Source organism: Protopterus annectens, chromosome 3.part0 (genome assembly GCF_019279795.1).
Source record: "Protopterus annectens isolate FY-2018-M chromosome 3.part0, PAN1.0, whole genome shotgun sequence".
Classification (NCBI taxonomy): Eukaryota; Metazoa; Chordata; order Ceratodontiformes; family Protopteridae; genus Protopterus; species Protopterus annectens.
Window position 1 is genome coordinate 666,391,765 of NC_056731.1, and position 18,877 is coordinate 666,410,641.

At 38.6% G+C, this 18,877-nt stretch overlaps 1 protein-coding gene across 1 annotated transcript in view; it reads right to left on the reverse strand.

Annotated features, from left to right (window-relative positions):
* PTPN3 (protein tyrosine phosphatase non-receptor type 3) overlaps window positions 1-18,877 on the reverse strand; it is a 2,272,168-nt gene that overhangs the window by 1,034,266 nt on the left and 1,219,025 nt on the right. The window contains exon 13 of the mRNA XM_044065075.1: window positions 9,541-9,719. Coding sequence (XP_043921010.1) covers window positions 9,541-9,719 — 179 coding nt within the window. The remainder of the gene's footprint in view (window positions 1-9,540; window positions 9,720-18,877) is intronic.

Genomic DNA, 18,877 nt, shown 5'->3' on the forward strand with positions numbered 1-18,877 from the left:
TCAATAGGTTGAGCAACCCTATGAAAAGGAGTAGTGTCAACAAATATTTCTACATAAAGCAGATTTTGCATTCATTCAGGAATCTCACTTAGTAACAGAAGATCTAAACAAACTAACCTTTAAGGATTAAAAGATTTTGGTAAATTCAAACTACAACCACAAAAGAAGACGTGTCCTAATTTTACACAGAAAATCAATGAGAATTCTAGAAATAGTTGACTCATATTTAAGCAATGATTGTATCCTTGCTTTAGTCATACTAAAAGTAGATAAAACATGTACACTTTTGCAAGCACCTAATGGATACTGGATATTGGGACTAAAACTGTGAAAAAGCATTTAGACACCATAACATTCAAGTCTACAGGTGAGTTAGTATTAGCAGGTGATTTTAATTGCATCTTGCCCTCCAATGATACCACAAGCTCTAAGCCCTTCAAGATGTACCCTGTTGAACAACTACATAAAAGACAGAAACCTAATTGACACTGATGGTATAAAAATATTATCCTCCATGAAGTATTCTCACTACTTTTACAGATGTGGCACATAGACCAACACAAAGTCTTGTAACCAGTTCTTTATTGGCCAAAACCAATAATGTAAAGCTATCATTCCATATGTCTGACCACAATGCTATCACCTTAAATGCAACACTTAATAATGACCCCTTAAACTTCTGCCAAAGACTACCTGCTTATCTAGTAACATTACAAGTATTTAAAGAATGGTTTCTCGATGAAATAAAGCTTTACCTAGATGCAAATAATAATGGAGAGGTTTCAGATATTATCCTGTGGGACACTTTAAAGGCTGTCTTACATGGTAAATTCAAAAGTTGGTATACAAATAAAAGGAAAGAGTGGGATAAAAAAATGATAAGACATACAAAAAGAAATACAAACTAAAACTAAAAATTACATCAAATGGCAAATCTGCATTAACTGACATATGTAAACTGAACAAGGGAATATCAGGATATCATGCAGCATAAAATATCAATAAATCTGGAAAAAAATCAGATTACATTCCTACTCAATTAATCCCAAGAGTATGCACAGGACTGTGATTAGATCTAAATATTTAAATGAGAAAAAATATATAAACGAAATAATATACACTAGAAATAATCAAACTATCAAAGTTACAGACATAAAAAAAATCTTATGTTTTAAAAACCAGTACAAGAATATTAAGAATAACTCATCGACAAGTGATAACAAAACTATAGACAACTTTCTTGATAATAATGCTTAAAAGAAACTATCCAAACACAATATTAGCAACACAGATAAACCCTTTTTCTTTACAGAATTGAAGGAATAAATAAAAACTCTTAAGACAAAAAAGGCACCAGGGCTGGATGGCCTAATTCCGGAATTTTACAAACACTTACCTGATAACATCTTGGAAATCTTACTCAATGCATTCCAAGAAGTTAAACCTACAGCGAACATCCCTCCCTCATGGAAATATTCTATCATCTCTCCCATCTTAAAATCAAATAAAGAGCCAAACCTTTGCACATCATACAGGCCAATCTCTTTGCTTAACATTGACTACAAGATATTCATGTCTATATTAGCAGACAGATTAAATAATATTATTTCAATATTAATTCATGAAGATCAAACCAGGTTTATCAAAAACAGGTACAAAACAATGCAATTACTGTCCTTTATAGACATAGCAAACAAGAATAAAAATTAGCTTTCTATTTTAAGCCTTCATATAGATAAAAGTTTTCAACTTCCTAAGTTGGCCATATCTATTTAAGGCTCTGCAAAAATACAATTTCTCCACAAACTTTATATAGTTAAAAATACTATATGAAAAGTCCATAGCCTATGTAAAGATTGGATCTTATTTATCTAGCCCATTCGAAATATTAAGAGATACTTAACAGGGGTGCTTCCTCTCTCCATTACTCTTTGCCCTGGCTACTGAGCCTTTTGCAAATTATGTTAGGAATAATAACAGTGTTAAAGGATATAAAGTGTCAGACAAATTATACCCCAAGATACAACTGTTTGCTGATGACCTACTAATAACTTCTAATGATATCAAAAATTCAATAGATCACCTATTACATAATCTAGACTTTTCTGCAAATATCTCTGGTCTAAAATTCAATTACAAAAAACCTCAGTCACTTCTAGTGAATAAAAATGTTACTATGAAACTTAGATCAAAAACAGACAAACTTGGAGGGCACGCATATTAAATATCTGGTTATCATTATAGAATCTAATAATAAAAAGTCACTCACATCTAATTACCAACAACTTACAAACTCAATTACTAGTTTAATAGAACACACACACCTTCACATTTGAAGACAGACTAACTTTAATCAAAATGATACTGTTACCTAAAATCTTATTCATTAGCCAAGCTCTAATAATTCTCCCACTTGTCAAAATTAAACAAAAAATTAATAACTTATTACTTAACTTCCTGTGGTATCCCAAAAAACAAGAACTCTTCTTCTCTGGCACACCACAAGCTGGGATGAAGGAGATATAGGGTTTCCAAATATTGACTTTTATTTAAACTCCACATTTATTAACAGTGTTGCTTTGGAATAATACTTCTTATACATCATATTGGAAATCAGTACATGAAACCTTATTTATTAATAGTAATAGGACATTGCTTGAACCATATACTCAAATACATACAAACATCTTTATATGGATTTTAAAAACATACAATCAAAGTGAAAGGTCAAAACTTGTTCTCACACTTCTTAAAAACCAAATATTGCTGTTGTTTAAAAAGCTTATGTTTTCTAATCAATTAAGAATTTATTAATAATTATGTTTCTATTGCTTAAACAAATGAATGCTTGAAATCTTTTGATACTCAGAAAATGTTAGAATTTAAGAAGGGTGACCTATTATATTGGAATCAATTTCTCTCAGCTAATAAAATAGGTTCTGCAGAGTACTTGATCAGCAGATATAGTCTGCAAAATTGCAACTGGCTGGACATCCAAACGTGTATGGATTTTATGCATTCTAAGCTCGTACCCTCATTAGAGGCATACAATAAGAGTAACTTAAAAATCTTAGATTTTATCTCAAAATGAATAGTTCACCCAAGAATACTTCATACATATCTGTTATTTATAAAATTCTCAGAAATGATTTTAGCAAAACAGATGTTTCTTTCTGGAATTAATCAAGTGAAGTTAACAGACAGGTATTCTCAGAAATAGATAAAAAAAACTTTGTTTACAGTTGATAAAGGAATCTCTACATCTTCCCTTTTCTGGCATGTACACACATGGAAATGTTTACATAGATTTTTTTTCACTCCACATAGACTAGCAATAATGTACAAGAAAGATGAAATGAAATGCTGGAGATGTGGACACCCTGATGCTGACTGGATACATATGGCTTTTAATTGCAAAATAATTTCTCCATTTTGGTTAGACTTTAAATATCTTTGCAAAGCTCTATGGAATGACAACTGTATAATTTCTGACTCCCTTATCCTTTTCAATGTTCCTGTTCCCAAAGTCATCCTAAAAACCAAACAGTTTTACTAAGGTTCATCCTCTCTATAGCAAGGAAAATTGTTACTCAAAACTGGAAATCCCAGTCTACTCCTGCCTTTAAAGTCGAGTTTCTTCATCTTGTGCAACACATTTGTATGAATAAGATTGCTACTATAAAAGCAAGGACTAATAACACAAGCTATCATTTAATTGCTTGGACAGAATTGTCTAATCTGTTAGGGAAATATTAAGTGTTCTCTTATGTATATTGCTTTTTTAGTTGTTATGGACATTGTATATAGTTTATTTGTTTTTTCTTGTTACTATACTGTTACTGTGTTATAAAATGAAAAAACATTTTGGGAAAAAAAACAGTTAAAATGGAGAAAAGATGAACTTCCTGCAAGAAGTTTAATAGAAATAAATAAAAAAAAAAACACAGTGGCTTGGGGGTGGCAACAACAGATAAGGCTAAAATATTGGGATAAACTCATATATGGTGACAAACAATTCATGAAGAAATCAGTAAGAAATACAACATGAGATGACAGGTGTTCAGGCAAGAAATTGGCACTTTAAAGTAAAGGAAAATAAAAATAAATGAGTGCCAGGGTTGATAACTTGAGTTAGGAAAGCGAGAGCAAAGCAAAAATTAGATAGGGGACTGATACTAAAATCATACAAATTACTCTTAAAAGCCAATAATGAGAAAACAAGAGTCAATAAAATGGAACTGGGAAGAAATGCTAAACAAAAAAATAGATCTTGGAGTAGTGATGGTTAGTATTTGGTTCTATGTTAAAGAAAGCAATAAAGGTGAGGAGATTCTGCATAGTTGTATGGAAGTGTTGACATAAGTATTGCTACATATTAGCAAAGCTAAGCAGAATTTACCTGGGTGTTACCAGCCATGAGCTTTAGTTGGAAAACTGGCAAAATATCTTTTGGGAATGCAGAAGATTAGCAAATTATAAAAAGGATTTAAGCAATCTGAGAAATAACTTGGCAGTGCAGAGAGTTTACAAAAAGAAAAACTCTTACTAGGAAACCGACTTCTTTATTTTATTTATGCATTTTACATTTGTTTACCGGGTAGTGTCTGACTGGGCTGGATTATCTGTTTTCAGCGGAGACACAGGGAGAAAAGCTCCAGTTACAAATCATTACAGTTATAAACATGCAGAAATTACAGGAGAATGACAGTAGTAAGATACAGAAATTACATTAGAATTAATTGAAAATGAAAAATAAAAATAAAGTACAATATTTACATCAGAACTAGCTGAAAAATAAAATAAAACAATGCAACAATGACTGCTATTCTTATATTAATAGCTTAAAAATTAGAAATGTAAAATCACTAGTGATATGGAAAAAAAACTAGTGAGAGCAGAAATGGTGAAAAGCAGTCCAAGAGCAGGCCTAGCTTAGCAAACCATGTTTATTCAGAGATTTAGAAGTTAATGAATTTGAAATTTTGAATAACTGAAATCTGAGGTACAATAGCAGGGGAAAACCAAGTCAGTTGTGAATACTGTAACATAAGAGAATAGCAATGCGGCTGAAGAGAGGACTTATCCGGGTTGATTAAAGTGGCAAAGCCAGTGACTTTTTAGATATTTCTTTATTTCTGATTTAAATGAAGAGTAGCAGGGGGTGCCACTGTATGAGCATTCCAGGACTTTGCTATTTTGTTAAGAGTGGAGGAAGTCACCATGCTTATTATGCGATTGTGTTATTGTGAGCAGTGGCCTGTTGGAGTACCTTAGTGGCCTGCGGTGTACTTGTGGTTGGAGAAGGCTTGAGACTGCAGAGCAGGTATGTGGGCTATGAATGACTTTGTGGGCGATAGTGAGTTGGTTTAAGGTTAGAAGTTTTGGAAGTTCTAGCCAGTTTAGTTGTAGGAGGGAAGAGCAGTGATGGGCTTTATGGGGTTGATTAGTGCCGAACTTGGCGATTTTGTTGTAGTAGGATTCAAGATTGAGAAGTGTGGAGAGAAGTTATGATCTTGTTGTGTCTGCCTGGCTTGGGATGTTAGATAGGGTTTGGCCCTATAAAGTATGTCGAGTTTAGAATTAACTTTTTTTGACAGTTAGGGAAATGTGAATATCAAATTTGAGATGATCATCTTTTGTGATACCTAGGAGTATAGCCTGGTTGGTAGGTTCAATTTTGGTACTGTTTGAGGAGTGAATTGAGAGGGGTGGGCAGTTGGTCTTGTTAGATTTGTTTGTAAAGATTATTAATTTAGTTTTGTTTGGGTTTACAATGAGTTGGTTGTTGGACAGGTAAGTTTCAATCTCTTGGAATGCTTTTTTCATTTTTTTCTTGCAGTTTTTGTGGGGAAGGGGCGGAGCAGATAAGAGATGTATCATCTGCATATTGGATTGCTGTATTAAGGTTATTAGTGAATGTTATAAAGAGGAGGGGGCAACGTATGGAACCTTGGGGTACACCAGTGGATACTGGCAGTAACGGGGAGAGTTTGTTCTTCCATTTAGTAGCCTGCTGACGGTTTGATAAATAACTGAGAAACCATGTCAGAGATGCTGGACTGAGATAAGTAGCAAGTTTATTAAGTAGAAGATGGTGGGAAATGGTGTCAAAGGCTTATGACATGTCCAGGAAGATTGCAGAAACTAGTTGCCTATTGTTTATTAGGTGGTATATGGTAATGGTGAAGGATAACAAGGCTGTGTGTATGCTCTACTGGGGTCTAAAACCGTGCTGAGTATGGGAGGGGATGTTGTTACAGGTAAGGTAGTTGAGGAGGTGTAGGTGAACACATTTTTCTAGGACTTTGGCTATGGGTGGGAGGACAGCTATGGGGCGGTAGTTGGAAATGTCTCTAGAGGGGCCTCCTTTGTGGATGATTTGAGTGACTTTTCAGAGGAGGGCCACATATTGTTCAGAGACTGAGCGGTTGATTAGTATAGAGACTGGGTAGGCTACAGATGTAGCAGCAATTTTTAGGAATTTGTTTGGCAGTTTATGAGCTGCTAGACAACAAGGTTTTAGTTTGCTTAGGAGCTCTCTTATATAGGATGTTTGAATTGGTTTAAAAGTGAGGGAGGTTGTGGGATTTGAGCTAATGGTGGGGAGTGAGATGGGGTTCTGAAGGACTGAGTTAATAAAATGAGAGTTGAACTGTGAGGCTAGGGGTATAGAGGTATTGGTTGTGGAAGGAGAGGGATTGGGGGGTTTTCCAGGGTTGAAGAGGAAGTAACCATTTTTCAGAATTTTTGTGGGTTGTGTAGGAAGTTTGGTTGAGAGGTTTGGTAGTTGAGTTTTTTTATCACTGTTAATTTTTTTTCTTAGTTTGGTTTCTTAGTTGCTGATAAGAGGTGAGGTTGGATTTATTTTTCTTGGTTAGGTACTGGGTCCTGGCTCTATCTCTCTGTTTAATTGATTGTTTAGTATCATGAGACAGCCATGGTAGTTGTTTGTGTTTGGGGCATATTTTCCTGGTGGGGGCTAGGCCATTTAGTATTCCAAGAAAGCTGTTGTTAAAATATTCAACTGCGAGTTCTAGGTTTAGGCTTTTTAAAGGTGAACAGCCACAGTGTTTAAGTAATGAATTAAATAGTTCTGGTGAGAAATGTTTCTTGCTGCGGATGTATCTGAAGGGGATTTCAGACTGAGTTTGAATGCTTTTCCTAAGTATAAATGTAGGGGGCATGGGTCACTAAGTTTGATAGGAAGGCAGCCGGCTTGATCACTCAGGATTGGTTTGTTGGTTAGTATACAGTCCAATAGTGACTCTTTTTGGAGTTTTTGTCTATGTGAGTGGAAGTGGTTATGACTTTTGAAAAGTTATACAGGTTTATAAAGTTAGCAGGGGAGTCTGAGGAGCAGGTGAGCCAGTCGAGGTAAAAGTCTCCTAAAATGATGGTTTCCTGATTAAATGTGCAGGCAGACCATGATAGGAGGAGTTCAATGTTGGGAAGGTTATTACTGGGGGCAGGTATGTGGCTGAGTATTTAGTAGGAGGCGGGTGATAAGCTCTGCATTGGGAATGTCTGTAGGTGTGCAGTTTAGTTTTTCTACAGTTAGGGAGGCCTTAAACATTATTGCTACACCACTTCCCCTTTTGTGTGGTCTATCTTATCTTAAGATGTTATACGTGTTGAAAGTACTTTGAGTCCTTTATATGAGGTTTTAACCAGGTTTCTGTAATAGCCACTATATCAGGAGAGTATGTGGCAAGGACAGCTTGAAATGCACTAATTTGTTTACTAGGCTTCTAAGGTTGAAGTTAGTTATTAGCAGGTCAGATATGAAGCTAGTAGGTATGCAAGTTCTTGATGAAGAATAAGGAAAAGGGACAACAGTCCTGGTACGGATCATAATGTTGAAGGCAAGGAAAGCAATAATTAGAAAGTACAAAAAAAGAAAACATGATATAAAGGAGTTGGCAGAAAGGCTAAGGAAAGAGAGGAGCTTATATAAAACTACTGAAAAAAAGCCAAGTTTAACTCAACATTGCAGAAATGGACACATATATGGGGAGAACTTAGCATAAAGGATGAGGACAACACAGAGAAAAGGGAGGGTAAACAGCACTGATGCACAGAATTGTTATACTGTATTATAGTTATTAGAAAAGCTACAGGTATGAAAATTATCCAATTCTAAAGGTACAAAAGGCAGTACCCATAAAATGGGAAGGACATGGCTTACAAAGCAAAGAAAAAAATATACAAATAACAGTGAAGTGAAAATGAGAGAACTGACATTTTAAGGAGGTCAGACAGAGAAAAACAACGCTATTAGCATGGCTTATCACACATGACCAGTACTAGCCATAAAACACGTAAAACACTAAACTGACCAATACTAGGTTATAAGATATCAATTTGCCTGAGGGCAGAAAGGATGATACAATGTAATAAAAAGGAAGAGGGGGAATGGGCAGAAAAAAGAAGTTATGTACTCACCATAATGTTCCATGTTTGTTGTAGTCCATCTCAACCTTCATTCTTACATATGGGTTCGGAGCCAATCCTCGGTTTATTAGTATTGGCACAGGGAAGGAAACAGCATCTGCTGTTAGTTTTAAGTATTCTGCAGGCAAGTTATCTGCTGCCAGAGATGTGGGTTTCAACTTTATCAGTTTTGCAATAGTCTGTCTTGAGACGGTTTGGAATGAAAATGAGTCAATGGAATTGTGTGAGGAGTTTGGTAATTTCTCGTGTAGAAAGAAGGAGCAGCATTACATGAGGGTACTGCCAAGGCATGAGTAGTCATAAGTCTTGGTGCCCTTGGAATATCTATGAAGCGTGGGAGAGACAGGAAAGCAGATATCTCAGGTGCAGAGAGTATTCTGTCATAAAAGTAACCACTAGAACATACTAATGAGGCATGATATACTAGGAAGGAATACAGGAATTTTCAGGACACTGCTGAGCGTGTCAAACGATGTGCCATTCGGCCTCACACAGCTGACTGGGAAACAATGAACAGGAGTAGTATCTAAAAATGTCCCAGACTCTCCCAGTTAAGAAGCTCTTCAGTACTACTACTACTCTATTCTTTTATTTATATATATATATATATATATATATATATATATATATATATATATACACACATATATGTCTGTTTTGCCTTTTAACATGAATGGCCACGTAGTCACAGTGGGCTTATCATGGACATCCTATTTTCTGGGTAGAGCTAAAGATAACAGTTGCAAAAACTTAACTAAAAATACCTAGGCAGAAAAGCTACTGAAAATATTTTAGCAGCAATCAGTATGTACACAAATGTGAAGAAATTACAAATGATACAAAAAAAGGACAAACACAAACAAATAAGAAATAGTACAATGGCTTCAACATGACAGCAGTATACTAGTTATGGGTCACCGCACTGTGGTGGATGATGTGCTACTAAGTGCCTTACTCACCTACACTGTTACACCTGCCTTCATTTTCCATTTTTATCAGGACAGCAGTACAGATGTTGTACAACAGTACTCTCTCCAACTCAACCCCTAAAAATTAAAGTGAAACTATCGCTACACAAGCTGGACATACCCTGTTTTGTTCTGGCTTTTTGCACTAATTGTCCAGTAATTAGATGAACTTCGTTTATCCTGTGACAGTGACTTCTTAAACTGAAAGAACGTATGATGCTCCACACAAGACTTCCACAGGTTTTTACATGCTCTGTAGTTTGGAATATTGAAGCTGACAACATTTTCTCTGGAGTACCCCTGCAAGAGATAAAAGTACATTAGCTGAATGAAAATAAGAGTCATCACCAGAGTCCAACACAAATACATTTTAGTAGAAATTTTATTTTCTACATTTATTTAATTAAAAAAATAATTAATTCAAATCATTTGGACATATCTTAATGGATTTAAGTTATTTTGATGGAGGACATGGGACATGGCCTACATGGAATGAATCAGGGCCTCAAACACTACACCAGAAAAGAAGTTAGAGAAGAAAACACAGTGGCCAAATGCAAGGCTTAGAGTTAAAGATGGGCAAGCCTGGGGATTTCTGAAGAGGAGCCAAGCCAAGGGTCTGGCTTGGCTCTTAGAGACCAGAAAGAGCCGAGCCACAGCAGACAATCACAGCAGTAGCTCTATTAAAAATAAATACATCCAGAAGTCCAGAGGGGATTATTTAAGCAAAAAAAAAAATACTGCAGTTACGGCCAAACAGACGTTGACATTGCTAGTATCACAATGACTGCTGATAGTATGTTGATTACACTTCATGGTACAGCTTGCACCCAGCCAACTCCTTCACTGTGCCCAATCTACTGGTCTGCTGACAAGGGAAATGGAAAAAAAATTATAAGCAGTAGTATAAAACTATATAAATCTGTATGCAGGAACAGGAATGTTGCCCTGGCTCATGCAAAAAAAATGAATTTCTTCCCCTTCTGGCCTAATGATGATTTAGTGCACAGTAGTTCCAAAGACACTTACAAGAAATGGTCAAACAAACCCAAGGTAAAAACTAGACACACTGCTTAAATGAAACAACAAAAGCCTTGTGAAATACTGGATTTTGTTAGCTTTATGTAAGAAAACATATTTCAGTTCTGTCCTTTAAAAAACCTTATCAACCATAACTACCCTTTACTCTCATGTGTTGTATGCCCCTAAAATGATATCATCTTTCTATACACTCATTTCTCATTGAGAAAAGAACGAAAAATGTAAGAACTAAAGTTACATTTTGCTAGTCCAGCTTGTGATTGGTAAACAAATACACTGCCACTAACAAGGCATAACACTTTTGTTTGCCAGTAGTAATTATGTGATGGCTGTTTGCTTCCGTGTAGAAGATGCCTCCATAGCCCTTCCAAAAAAAGGCTACCCAGTTCTATAAAAGTCTGGTGTTTGATAGCGAAGAGAGTGAAGAAAAAAAACAACAAACTATTACAGTAATATAGTAATTTCAACAGCCTTTGAAGACAAATACTCACCCCAAAAGAACACTAAGTGACTTTCAGAGATTCACAGCATTGAGTTAAATCAGGGACAATTAAGAAAATGGGGCTTACTTCAATAAAAACAAAGAAACAGAAAATAATTCTACCTATGTTGTCCTTAGCATTGGTATTGTTTTCCAAGCTCTCCTGATCTTTCTCTCACTGAAACAGGATCATCCCCTCTCCATATAAACATGCAAGCACTTTGGAGTAATAAATTCCCAAAAATGAGCTTCAAATCTTTTTATAAAAGAATATTTCAACCATAATGTCTTGCAATAGTCCTTTCCTATGAAAAACATGTTTAAAACTTCTTCCTTTTCAGCACTATGGCACGTGGCACCACCATGTCTGATATTCCAGCCAACTTCAGTGCTTAGATATGACGACCTGACCTAACAAAAAGCACTCAGTCTGAAGGGCTAGTCTGAGCCAACACTCAAGTTACTCAAAAATAAATAAATAAATAAAATAAAACTTGTGATTGCGACTCGTCTCTGTCTTGGCTCTTAAACCTGCTGGATCACGATCCAGAACAGACCTTATTATCAGGCTTGAGCAAGTTCTGGGTTGCCCACCGCTGCTTATACGGCCATAAAAATGAAAGACTTATTTACTGCTATTGGCACTGGTAAGTCCTAGTGAGTATATGACTTTTTTATGGGGACAGCCAAGACAGAACTTAAACTGAGAGGTGGAAATCTGGTACAAGTCTTATACTAATACACAAAGGTGCAGATTTTTTGCAGAATGTCCAGATTTTTGGCCTGTTCCTCATAAAATTTGTGGTTTTTCTGACAAATTACTGGGATGATCTCATGACTGACGTCACTGAACACCCATAACGAGCAGTGTACCCCAAGGATCTGTCTTGGGGCCTCTACTGTTTGGGGTATACTTTTCTGAGGTACAAGCCAAAACTAGTGGTCTGTGACTGACCAAGTTTGCAGATGACTGCAAGCTGGGTGCGTTTTAAATTCCCCTAGTGATGTGAATATCCTCCAAGAGGGCTTTACACAAACTAATGAGTGGTGCCAGAAGCATGGCCTCAAACTGAATGCCAAGAAATGCACTATTATCCCCTTTTGGGAAAATATCATTCCCACCATGCATCATTATCCCCTTTGGGGAAAACGTCATTCCTGCTAATTCTCACATTTATAACAACGTACTAAAAGCATGCAATCAGTCGTGAGGGACTTGACCAACCAGGTTGATAGTAACCTGACTTCTGACCACCACACTGCCTCCGCTATACGGAAGGCTTTCTCCATGGCCCACCTCACAAATAAGGGTATTTCACCCAGTAACAAGGAGGTCGTAACATCCCTGTAGGTTCATAGGTGTGTACTAGGTTAACAGCCCTGGAGCCTTTACAAGCCTAGCCCATAGGACTACCCTGGCATCGTGGCACCCGACCTTAGTTCCCTTTATCTCTGTTGAGTAGAGCCACTGGAGTGATCCCCCGGGGTGAATTTATTTATTTCCCATCCACTCAAGATATGGGAAGTCTATTCCATAGCATGGGCAGTCTCTGGGCTATGAACCTGTCCCTCCAGCTTGTTCGGCTGATTGTGGTAATGAGGCTGAGGTCTCTGGAGCGTGTAGTGCAGAGGGACTGGGATTTCTTTAGATGTAGCATTTCTAACAGAGCTGAGTGAGACATGGCTTTGTAAGTCAAGTGGACATCACCTCTAAGTAGGCGAATCGAGACAGAGAATAGTTGGTGTTTTTTGAGTCTGTCCATATAGGACAAGTGCTTAAGGCCTAGGATCCTCTTATTGTGGTACTTTTGCAGCCTCTCCAGTTGTTGCAGGTGAGATGTGCCACATAGAAGGACTTTCTGACCACAGTGGCAATGTGGTGGTCAAAAGAGAGGTTGCTGTCAACCTGTGTTCCCAGATCTCTTATGACGCCTTCTGTGTTCAGTGGACTACCATTGATGTGGTAATTTAAGGGAACCGGGTTTTTTCAAAAGGGGATGAAAATATATTTTTGGCAATGAGCTTCAGGCCATGGTTCTGACACTAGTTGTTGGTCTCAGTGAGGCCTTTCTGTAGGATGTCAACATTACTTGGGGAGTTAATTATGGCACCCAACTTGCAATCGTCTGTGAATTTTGTCAGCCAGAGTCCATTCGTGTTGGCCTGGACTTCAGAGAAGTAGATACCAAACAGGAGAGGACCCAGAACCGAACCATGTGGGACTCCACTCGTGACTGGTCGGCTGTCTGACTTGGAGTCAGCTACTTTCACAGTGTGGGTTTTATCTGTGAGCCAGTTTACAACCCAGCTTGTGATATAGGGGTTGATACCTAGCTTAGTGAGTTTTTCTATGATTCCTGAGTGGGGAATGGCATCAAAGGCCTTGGCCAGATCAAGGTAGGCTGTATGAACCACATTGCCTTCATCCACAGCTAGTCTAGTGACTGACTCAAAGACATCGACGAGGTTGAGCAGGCATGATCTACCCTTTACAAAACCAAACTGTGTGGGATCCAGAGTTTGGGGATTCCCTATATCCTTGCTTATTAGGTCCATGATAATGTGTTCCACAGCTTTGCATATCAGACTTGTCAGGGTAATGGGGTAATAGTTACCAGGGTCTGTAGTAGCGCCTCCTTTGTGGAGTGGGATGACTGTAGCAGTGCACCATTTGGTAGGGCCAAAGCCCGAGGTGTGGCTGTGATTGAGCAGGGCACACAGGTGAAGTGCCAGTTCACTCTGTAGTGCATGTAGAACACAGCCAGGTATATATTGTCTCATAGAAGCTGTACTCTTGGCCTTGGACAGTGCTATTTTAACCTGTGCAGCAGTAATATTGGGTGCCTGGCAATCTACTGGTATTGTGATTGGTCCTTTGGGGGGGTGAGAAGGGTAAAGTTGGCATTGAATCTGTCGGCTAGTATACTGGCAATATCTGTTGGCTCAGTATAGGAGGTGCCATTGTGCAACAGCTACGAGCAAATCTTGGTAATGCCATGGTGATTCTTTACATAACTGTAGCAGGCCTTGTGGTTATCTTTACTATCTGCTGAAATTCTGTTTTCATTGCTAGCTTTAGAGGATTTGATGAGGGATCTCAACTTTTTGCTGAGGCTGGTACGGGGCTTTATCCAGGGGACTACCAGATTGGCTTCCTTTTTTTTTGGAGGAGAGAGTCTTGGTTCTATTGGGTATGGCAAGATCCATACATTTGTGTATGTGTTCGCACATGGCATTAGTGTATGATTCGGCAGTTATGCAGCTGTTCTCCAATTGCATGGATGCTGTGAAGTTAGCCACCTCTGTTTTTAGGAGGCCAAAGTTAACTTTGGATAAGTTTTTCATGGTGTTTACCTCTGTTTGGGGGGGGTAGGAGGGATGTGGATTTCCAAGGTGATTAGTTTGTGGTCAGATCTAACCAGGGAGGAGTTGACTATTGGTATAGAGCAACAGTCGCCCATGTTAGTAATGACCAGGTCAAGGATATTGCTATCTCTAGTGGGGGTAAGAACTAGCTAGTCCAGGGCATTGGAATTAATGAATTAATGAGTTACAGGAAATGTTGGGTAAGTGTACTTGTACATGAGTAGTTTTCCCAGTTAATGAAGGGGTAGTTGAAGTCGCCCAGTATGAGAGTGTTAGGTTGTACCGTAATATTCTCCAGGGTGCTTAGGAACGTGGAGTGCGAGTCTTGGGTCATTGTTGGGGACCTACAGCAGGCTACGACTTGAATCGCTGTCTTACCCAGCATTAGCTGCACCTGTAGTATCTCTGATACGTTACTTTGGGCTACCAGTCTGGATGTGTGTGCATCCTTTATGAATATGGAAACACCACCGCCTTTGCAGCTTTGGTCCATGTTCTGGGGCTGAAATGTGTGGAATGAGTTATAGCCTGGTAGTGCGGTGGTGCTGTCTGCTGCCTTGAACCAGGTCTCTGTTACAGCAAAAATGTTGATGTTCTCCATTTAAGGAGTGCTTCGAGCAAGTGCATTTTGAGATTTAGACTTTTAGCGTTGAGTAGCATGACCCTCAGATTGCATTTGTTTGTAGTGGTTATGATGATGATTTGATCTTTGGAATACTGTCTAAAAAGGCACTATAGGGGTAGCAAGGTACTCCTCCCTTATCAGACCCATTATTGAGTACAATGACCCCTTTGGCATGTACCTTGCCAAGCACATGCAGCAGTTGGAGAGACCACAGAGGTTCCTGACCAGGAAAATCCATGGTCTCAAACATCTATCCTATACAGATAGGCTAAAAGCCATATCCCTCTAGTCAGTCTCATACAGACTGCTCAGAGGTGACCTCTGTCTGGCATACAAGGCCATTTTAGGCCCACCTTTGATGAAGTTGCTGCATATCCATAAGACAAACTCCACTCGCGCACACACGCAAGGCCTTAACCTGCTTTGTGACAAACAGAGCTTGTTGGCAGGATAGATTTGTATCCCAAGGACTCCCCTGTCTGTGGAATAGACTCCCTCTCCATGTCAAGCAGAGTTCCTCTCAAGCCTTCTGAGAGGAACCTGGACAACTGGATTGGAAACAGAAAATATACCCCTGGGATCCCACCTGTTTCCCTGCTGGACAGGGGAAACAGGTGCTGACTTTGAGGGAACATGGGCAAAATTTTTGGCTAGGCTTATAAGGGCCTCTAGCCCAATAACCTAGTATCATTGTATGACCATAAAAATAATGACATACATTTGAGTTTCTGACTTCAAATCCATTAGAAAATGTATGCTTAAATAAACTGTTACTCTAGCAATTTTCTAAGTTTATAAGAGCAATGTTTACAATATGTCCCTATTTTTGGCTCTTTGTCTCCCATTTTGTCAGGCTTTGTCCAGATTTCTTGCACCGATAGGTTGAGAGGTATGCTAATATCTTGTACAAAGGCTGGCACATCAGCAGAAGCACCTACCACATTCTGTCAGTTTAATTTCTCCAAGTCCTGTGAGTTTCTAATACAGATGGGAAGAGACCTCATTCCTAAGTCAGGGTATAAGCCAAGTTCACAACATTAATATTGTTTTGATCTTTGATGTTAGCCAAAACTCTCTTCACAGCACCCACAATATGCCCAGAATGGACTCTTTCTGCTATTCATATGGAGTTGCATATATTGGTAACTTAAATTTTTTTCCATTATGTCTGAAACAACTCCTTTTTTATATACTATATTCAGTATTATATTGTTTGTACATTGAGTACTTGGGAGTTTTTTTTTTTCTGCCCGGACCTCCGCTGAAAACATGTTCTTTTTTGATCCAGATGGACTTTCCCGGTAAACAAATATCAAACAAAGAAAAATAAATAAAACTACAAATTATTTTTTTATTAAACCTGCTGCTCCTACTGCTGTTGGAAATGTCTTGGTTATCTTTCTTCCACATTGCTATAATTTATTTCTGCCTGCAAACCCTGATATTTTATGACTTTGTGTCTCTGTGTACACAAGACACACTAATCACTGGGAGTAGTAATTTCAATGATACATGCTACATCTGCCTTTTTTCCCTGGACTACTATATCTGTTTTTTTTTTTTTTTTTGCATCTACTATTTTGAATTGTTGGTAATAGGTAATTCCACGTGATATAAATATCATTCTCTGCAATGCTTCCTTGTATTTTCAATAATTTTCACATACTTCAATATTGCAGTGTTTGCACAATGCAACAGTCTTGCCACTTTAGTTTCCCTTTCAGTATACTGCCAAGAGTGTATCACAACCAGCAAAAAGATGTGTGACTCTTTTACAGAGCCTGCATTTGTCTGTTTCAACCAAATTTAATGGACTTTGCAAACTAGTGTCTACATAGTCTACTAGCCTGGGCTGCCATTACTAATCTTTCATATTTTGGTTTCAATTAACCTCCCCTTAACCATTCCTGTGTCAAATCTTGATGAGCAGGAGGCTGTACCAGGAGATCTTTGTACTTGCCACAATATTTATGCCTTTTCCGTATCCTTTTTCGTGTATTCATTCTTTTGTTTTTTTAGCACATTCAGTTATGTCAGCCTCAAGTACTCATGACTGAGGTTATATAATTTGAATCAGCAAAACAGCATGAGTTACACAACTAGAAAAGTAATGATGTTTTTGAAGAGATTGAAATTCAGAAGGAATATTACCCATAGCAGAGCTGGCACAAGATCATGTGAAGACATTTGCAGGAAAGAGCTCTCAAATATTAAGCATCATGTACATCAGTGTCTTTACCTCCTTTTGGTTGTACTCTGTCAAAAGTAATGGAAAGTTTATTCAATGGATATTAAGTACATGTTATTGTAGGGTACGGAATGTTCTTATGTTGTTTACATCTGTCCCCCCCAACTAAGGCAAGATATGTGGGACAAATGTATACCCAACAGAACCAAGACACTCTCTTCAAAAAAGGAAGCCAATCTGGTGGACCCCTGCCATAAACAAAATCTGCAACAGAAGGGGGAAACTGATGCGGAATAAGGTGAAGTCCCAAGACTGGAAAAAGTCCCTTATCAGCCTCAACAAAAAAGTTGAGATCCCTCATCAAATCCTCTAAAGCTAGCTATGAAAACAGAATTTCAAGCCTTCTAAAATTACCTAAAGAATCTCCACGGCAATACCACATTTGCTCTGAGTTACTGCACAAGGGTACCTTCTATACCAAGCCAACAGATACTGTCAATATACTGGCCAACAGATTCAGTGTCAACTTTACCCATCCTCCCCAAAGGACCAATCACAATACCAGTAGACTGCCAGGCACCCAGTATGACTGTTGCACAAGTTAAAACAACATCGTCCAAGGACAGGAATACAGCTTCTATGGGACATGACAATATCCCTGGCTGTGTTTTCATGAACTACAGAGTGAACTGGCACCTCATCTGTGTGCCCTGTTCAATCACAGCCTCACCTCAGACTTTGTCCCTACCAAATGGGGAACTGCTAAAGTCATCCCGCTTCACAAAGGAGGAGCGACTACAGACCCTGAGAACTATCGCCCCATTAGCCTGACAAGTCTGATATGCAAAGCTATGGAACCCATCATCATGGACCTAATAAACAAGGATATAGGGAATCTCCAAACTCTGGATCTCACACAGTTTGGTTCTGTGATGGGTAGATCATGCCTGCTCCACTTGGTCGACTTCTTTGAGTCAGTCTCCAGAGCTGTGGATGAAGGGCAAGGTGATTCATACAGCCTACCTTGACCTGGCCAAGACATTTGATACCATTCCCCACTCAGGAATCATAGAAAAATTCACTAAGCTAGGTATCAACCTCTACATCCCTAGGTGGGTTGTAAACTGGCTCACAGACAGAACCCACAGTGTGAAAGTAGCTAACTCCAAGTCAGACTGCCAACCAGTCCCGAGTGGAGTCCCACAGAGTTCGGTCGTGTGTCATCTCCTGTTTGGTATCTACTTAAGTCCAGGCCAACACAAAGGGTCTCTGGCTGACAAAGTTCACAGATGACTGCAAGTTGGGAGCTATTATTAACTCCTAAAGTGATGTTGACATCCTACAGAAAGGCCTCACTGAGACCAACGAGTGGTGCCAGAACCATGGCCTTATGCTCAATGCCAAAAAATGTGTCGTCATCCCCTTTGGGAAAAACCTGGTTCCCATGAATTACTACATCAATGGTAGTCCACTCAACTCAGAAGGCGTTATAAGAGATCTGGGAACATAGGTTGATAGCAACCTCTCTTCTGACCACCACATTCCCACTGCTGTCAGAAAGTCCTATGTGACACATCTCATTACTAAGGGTTTTGCATCAAGGAAGAAAGAGGTCATTGTCTCCCTCTACTCTTCCCTTATTAGGCCAATCATCAAGTACAATGCCCATTTGGCATGTACCTCACTAGAAACCTGCAACAACTGGAGAGGCCTCAAAAGTACCTCACAAAGAGGATCTTAGGCCTTTAACACTTGTC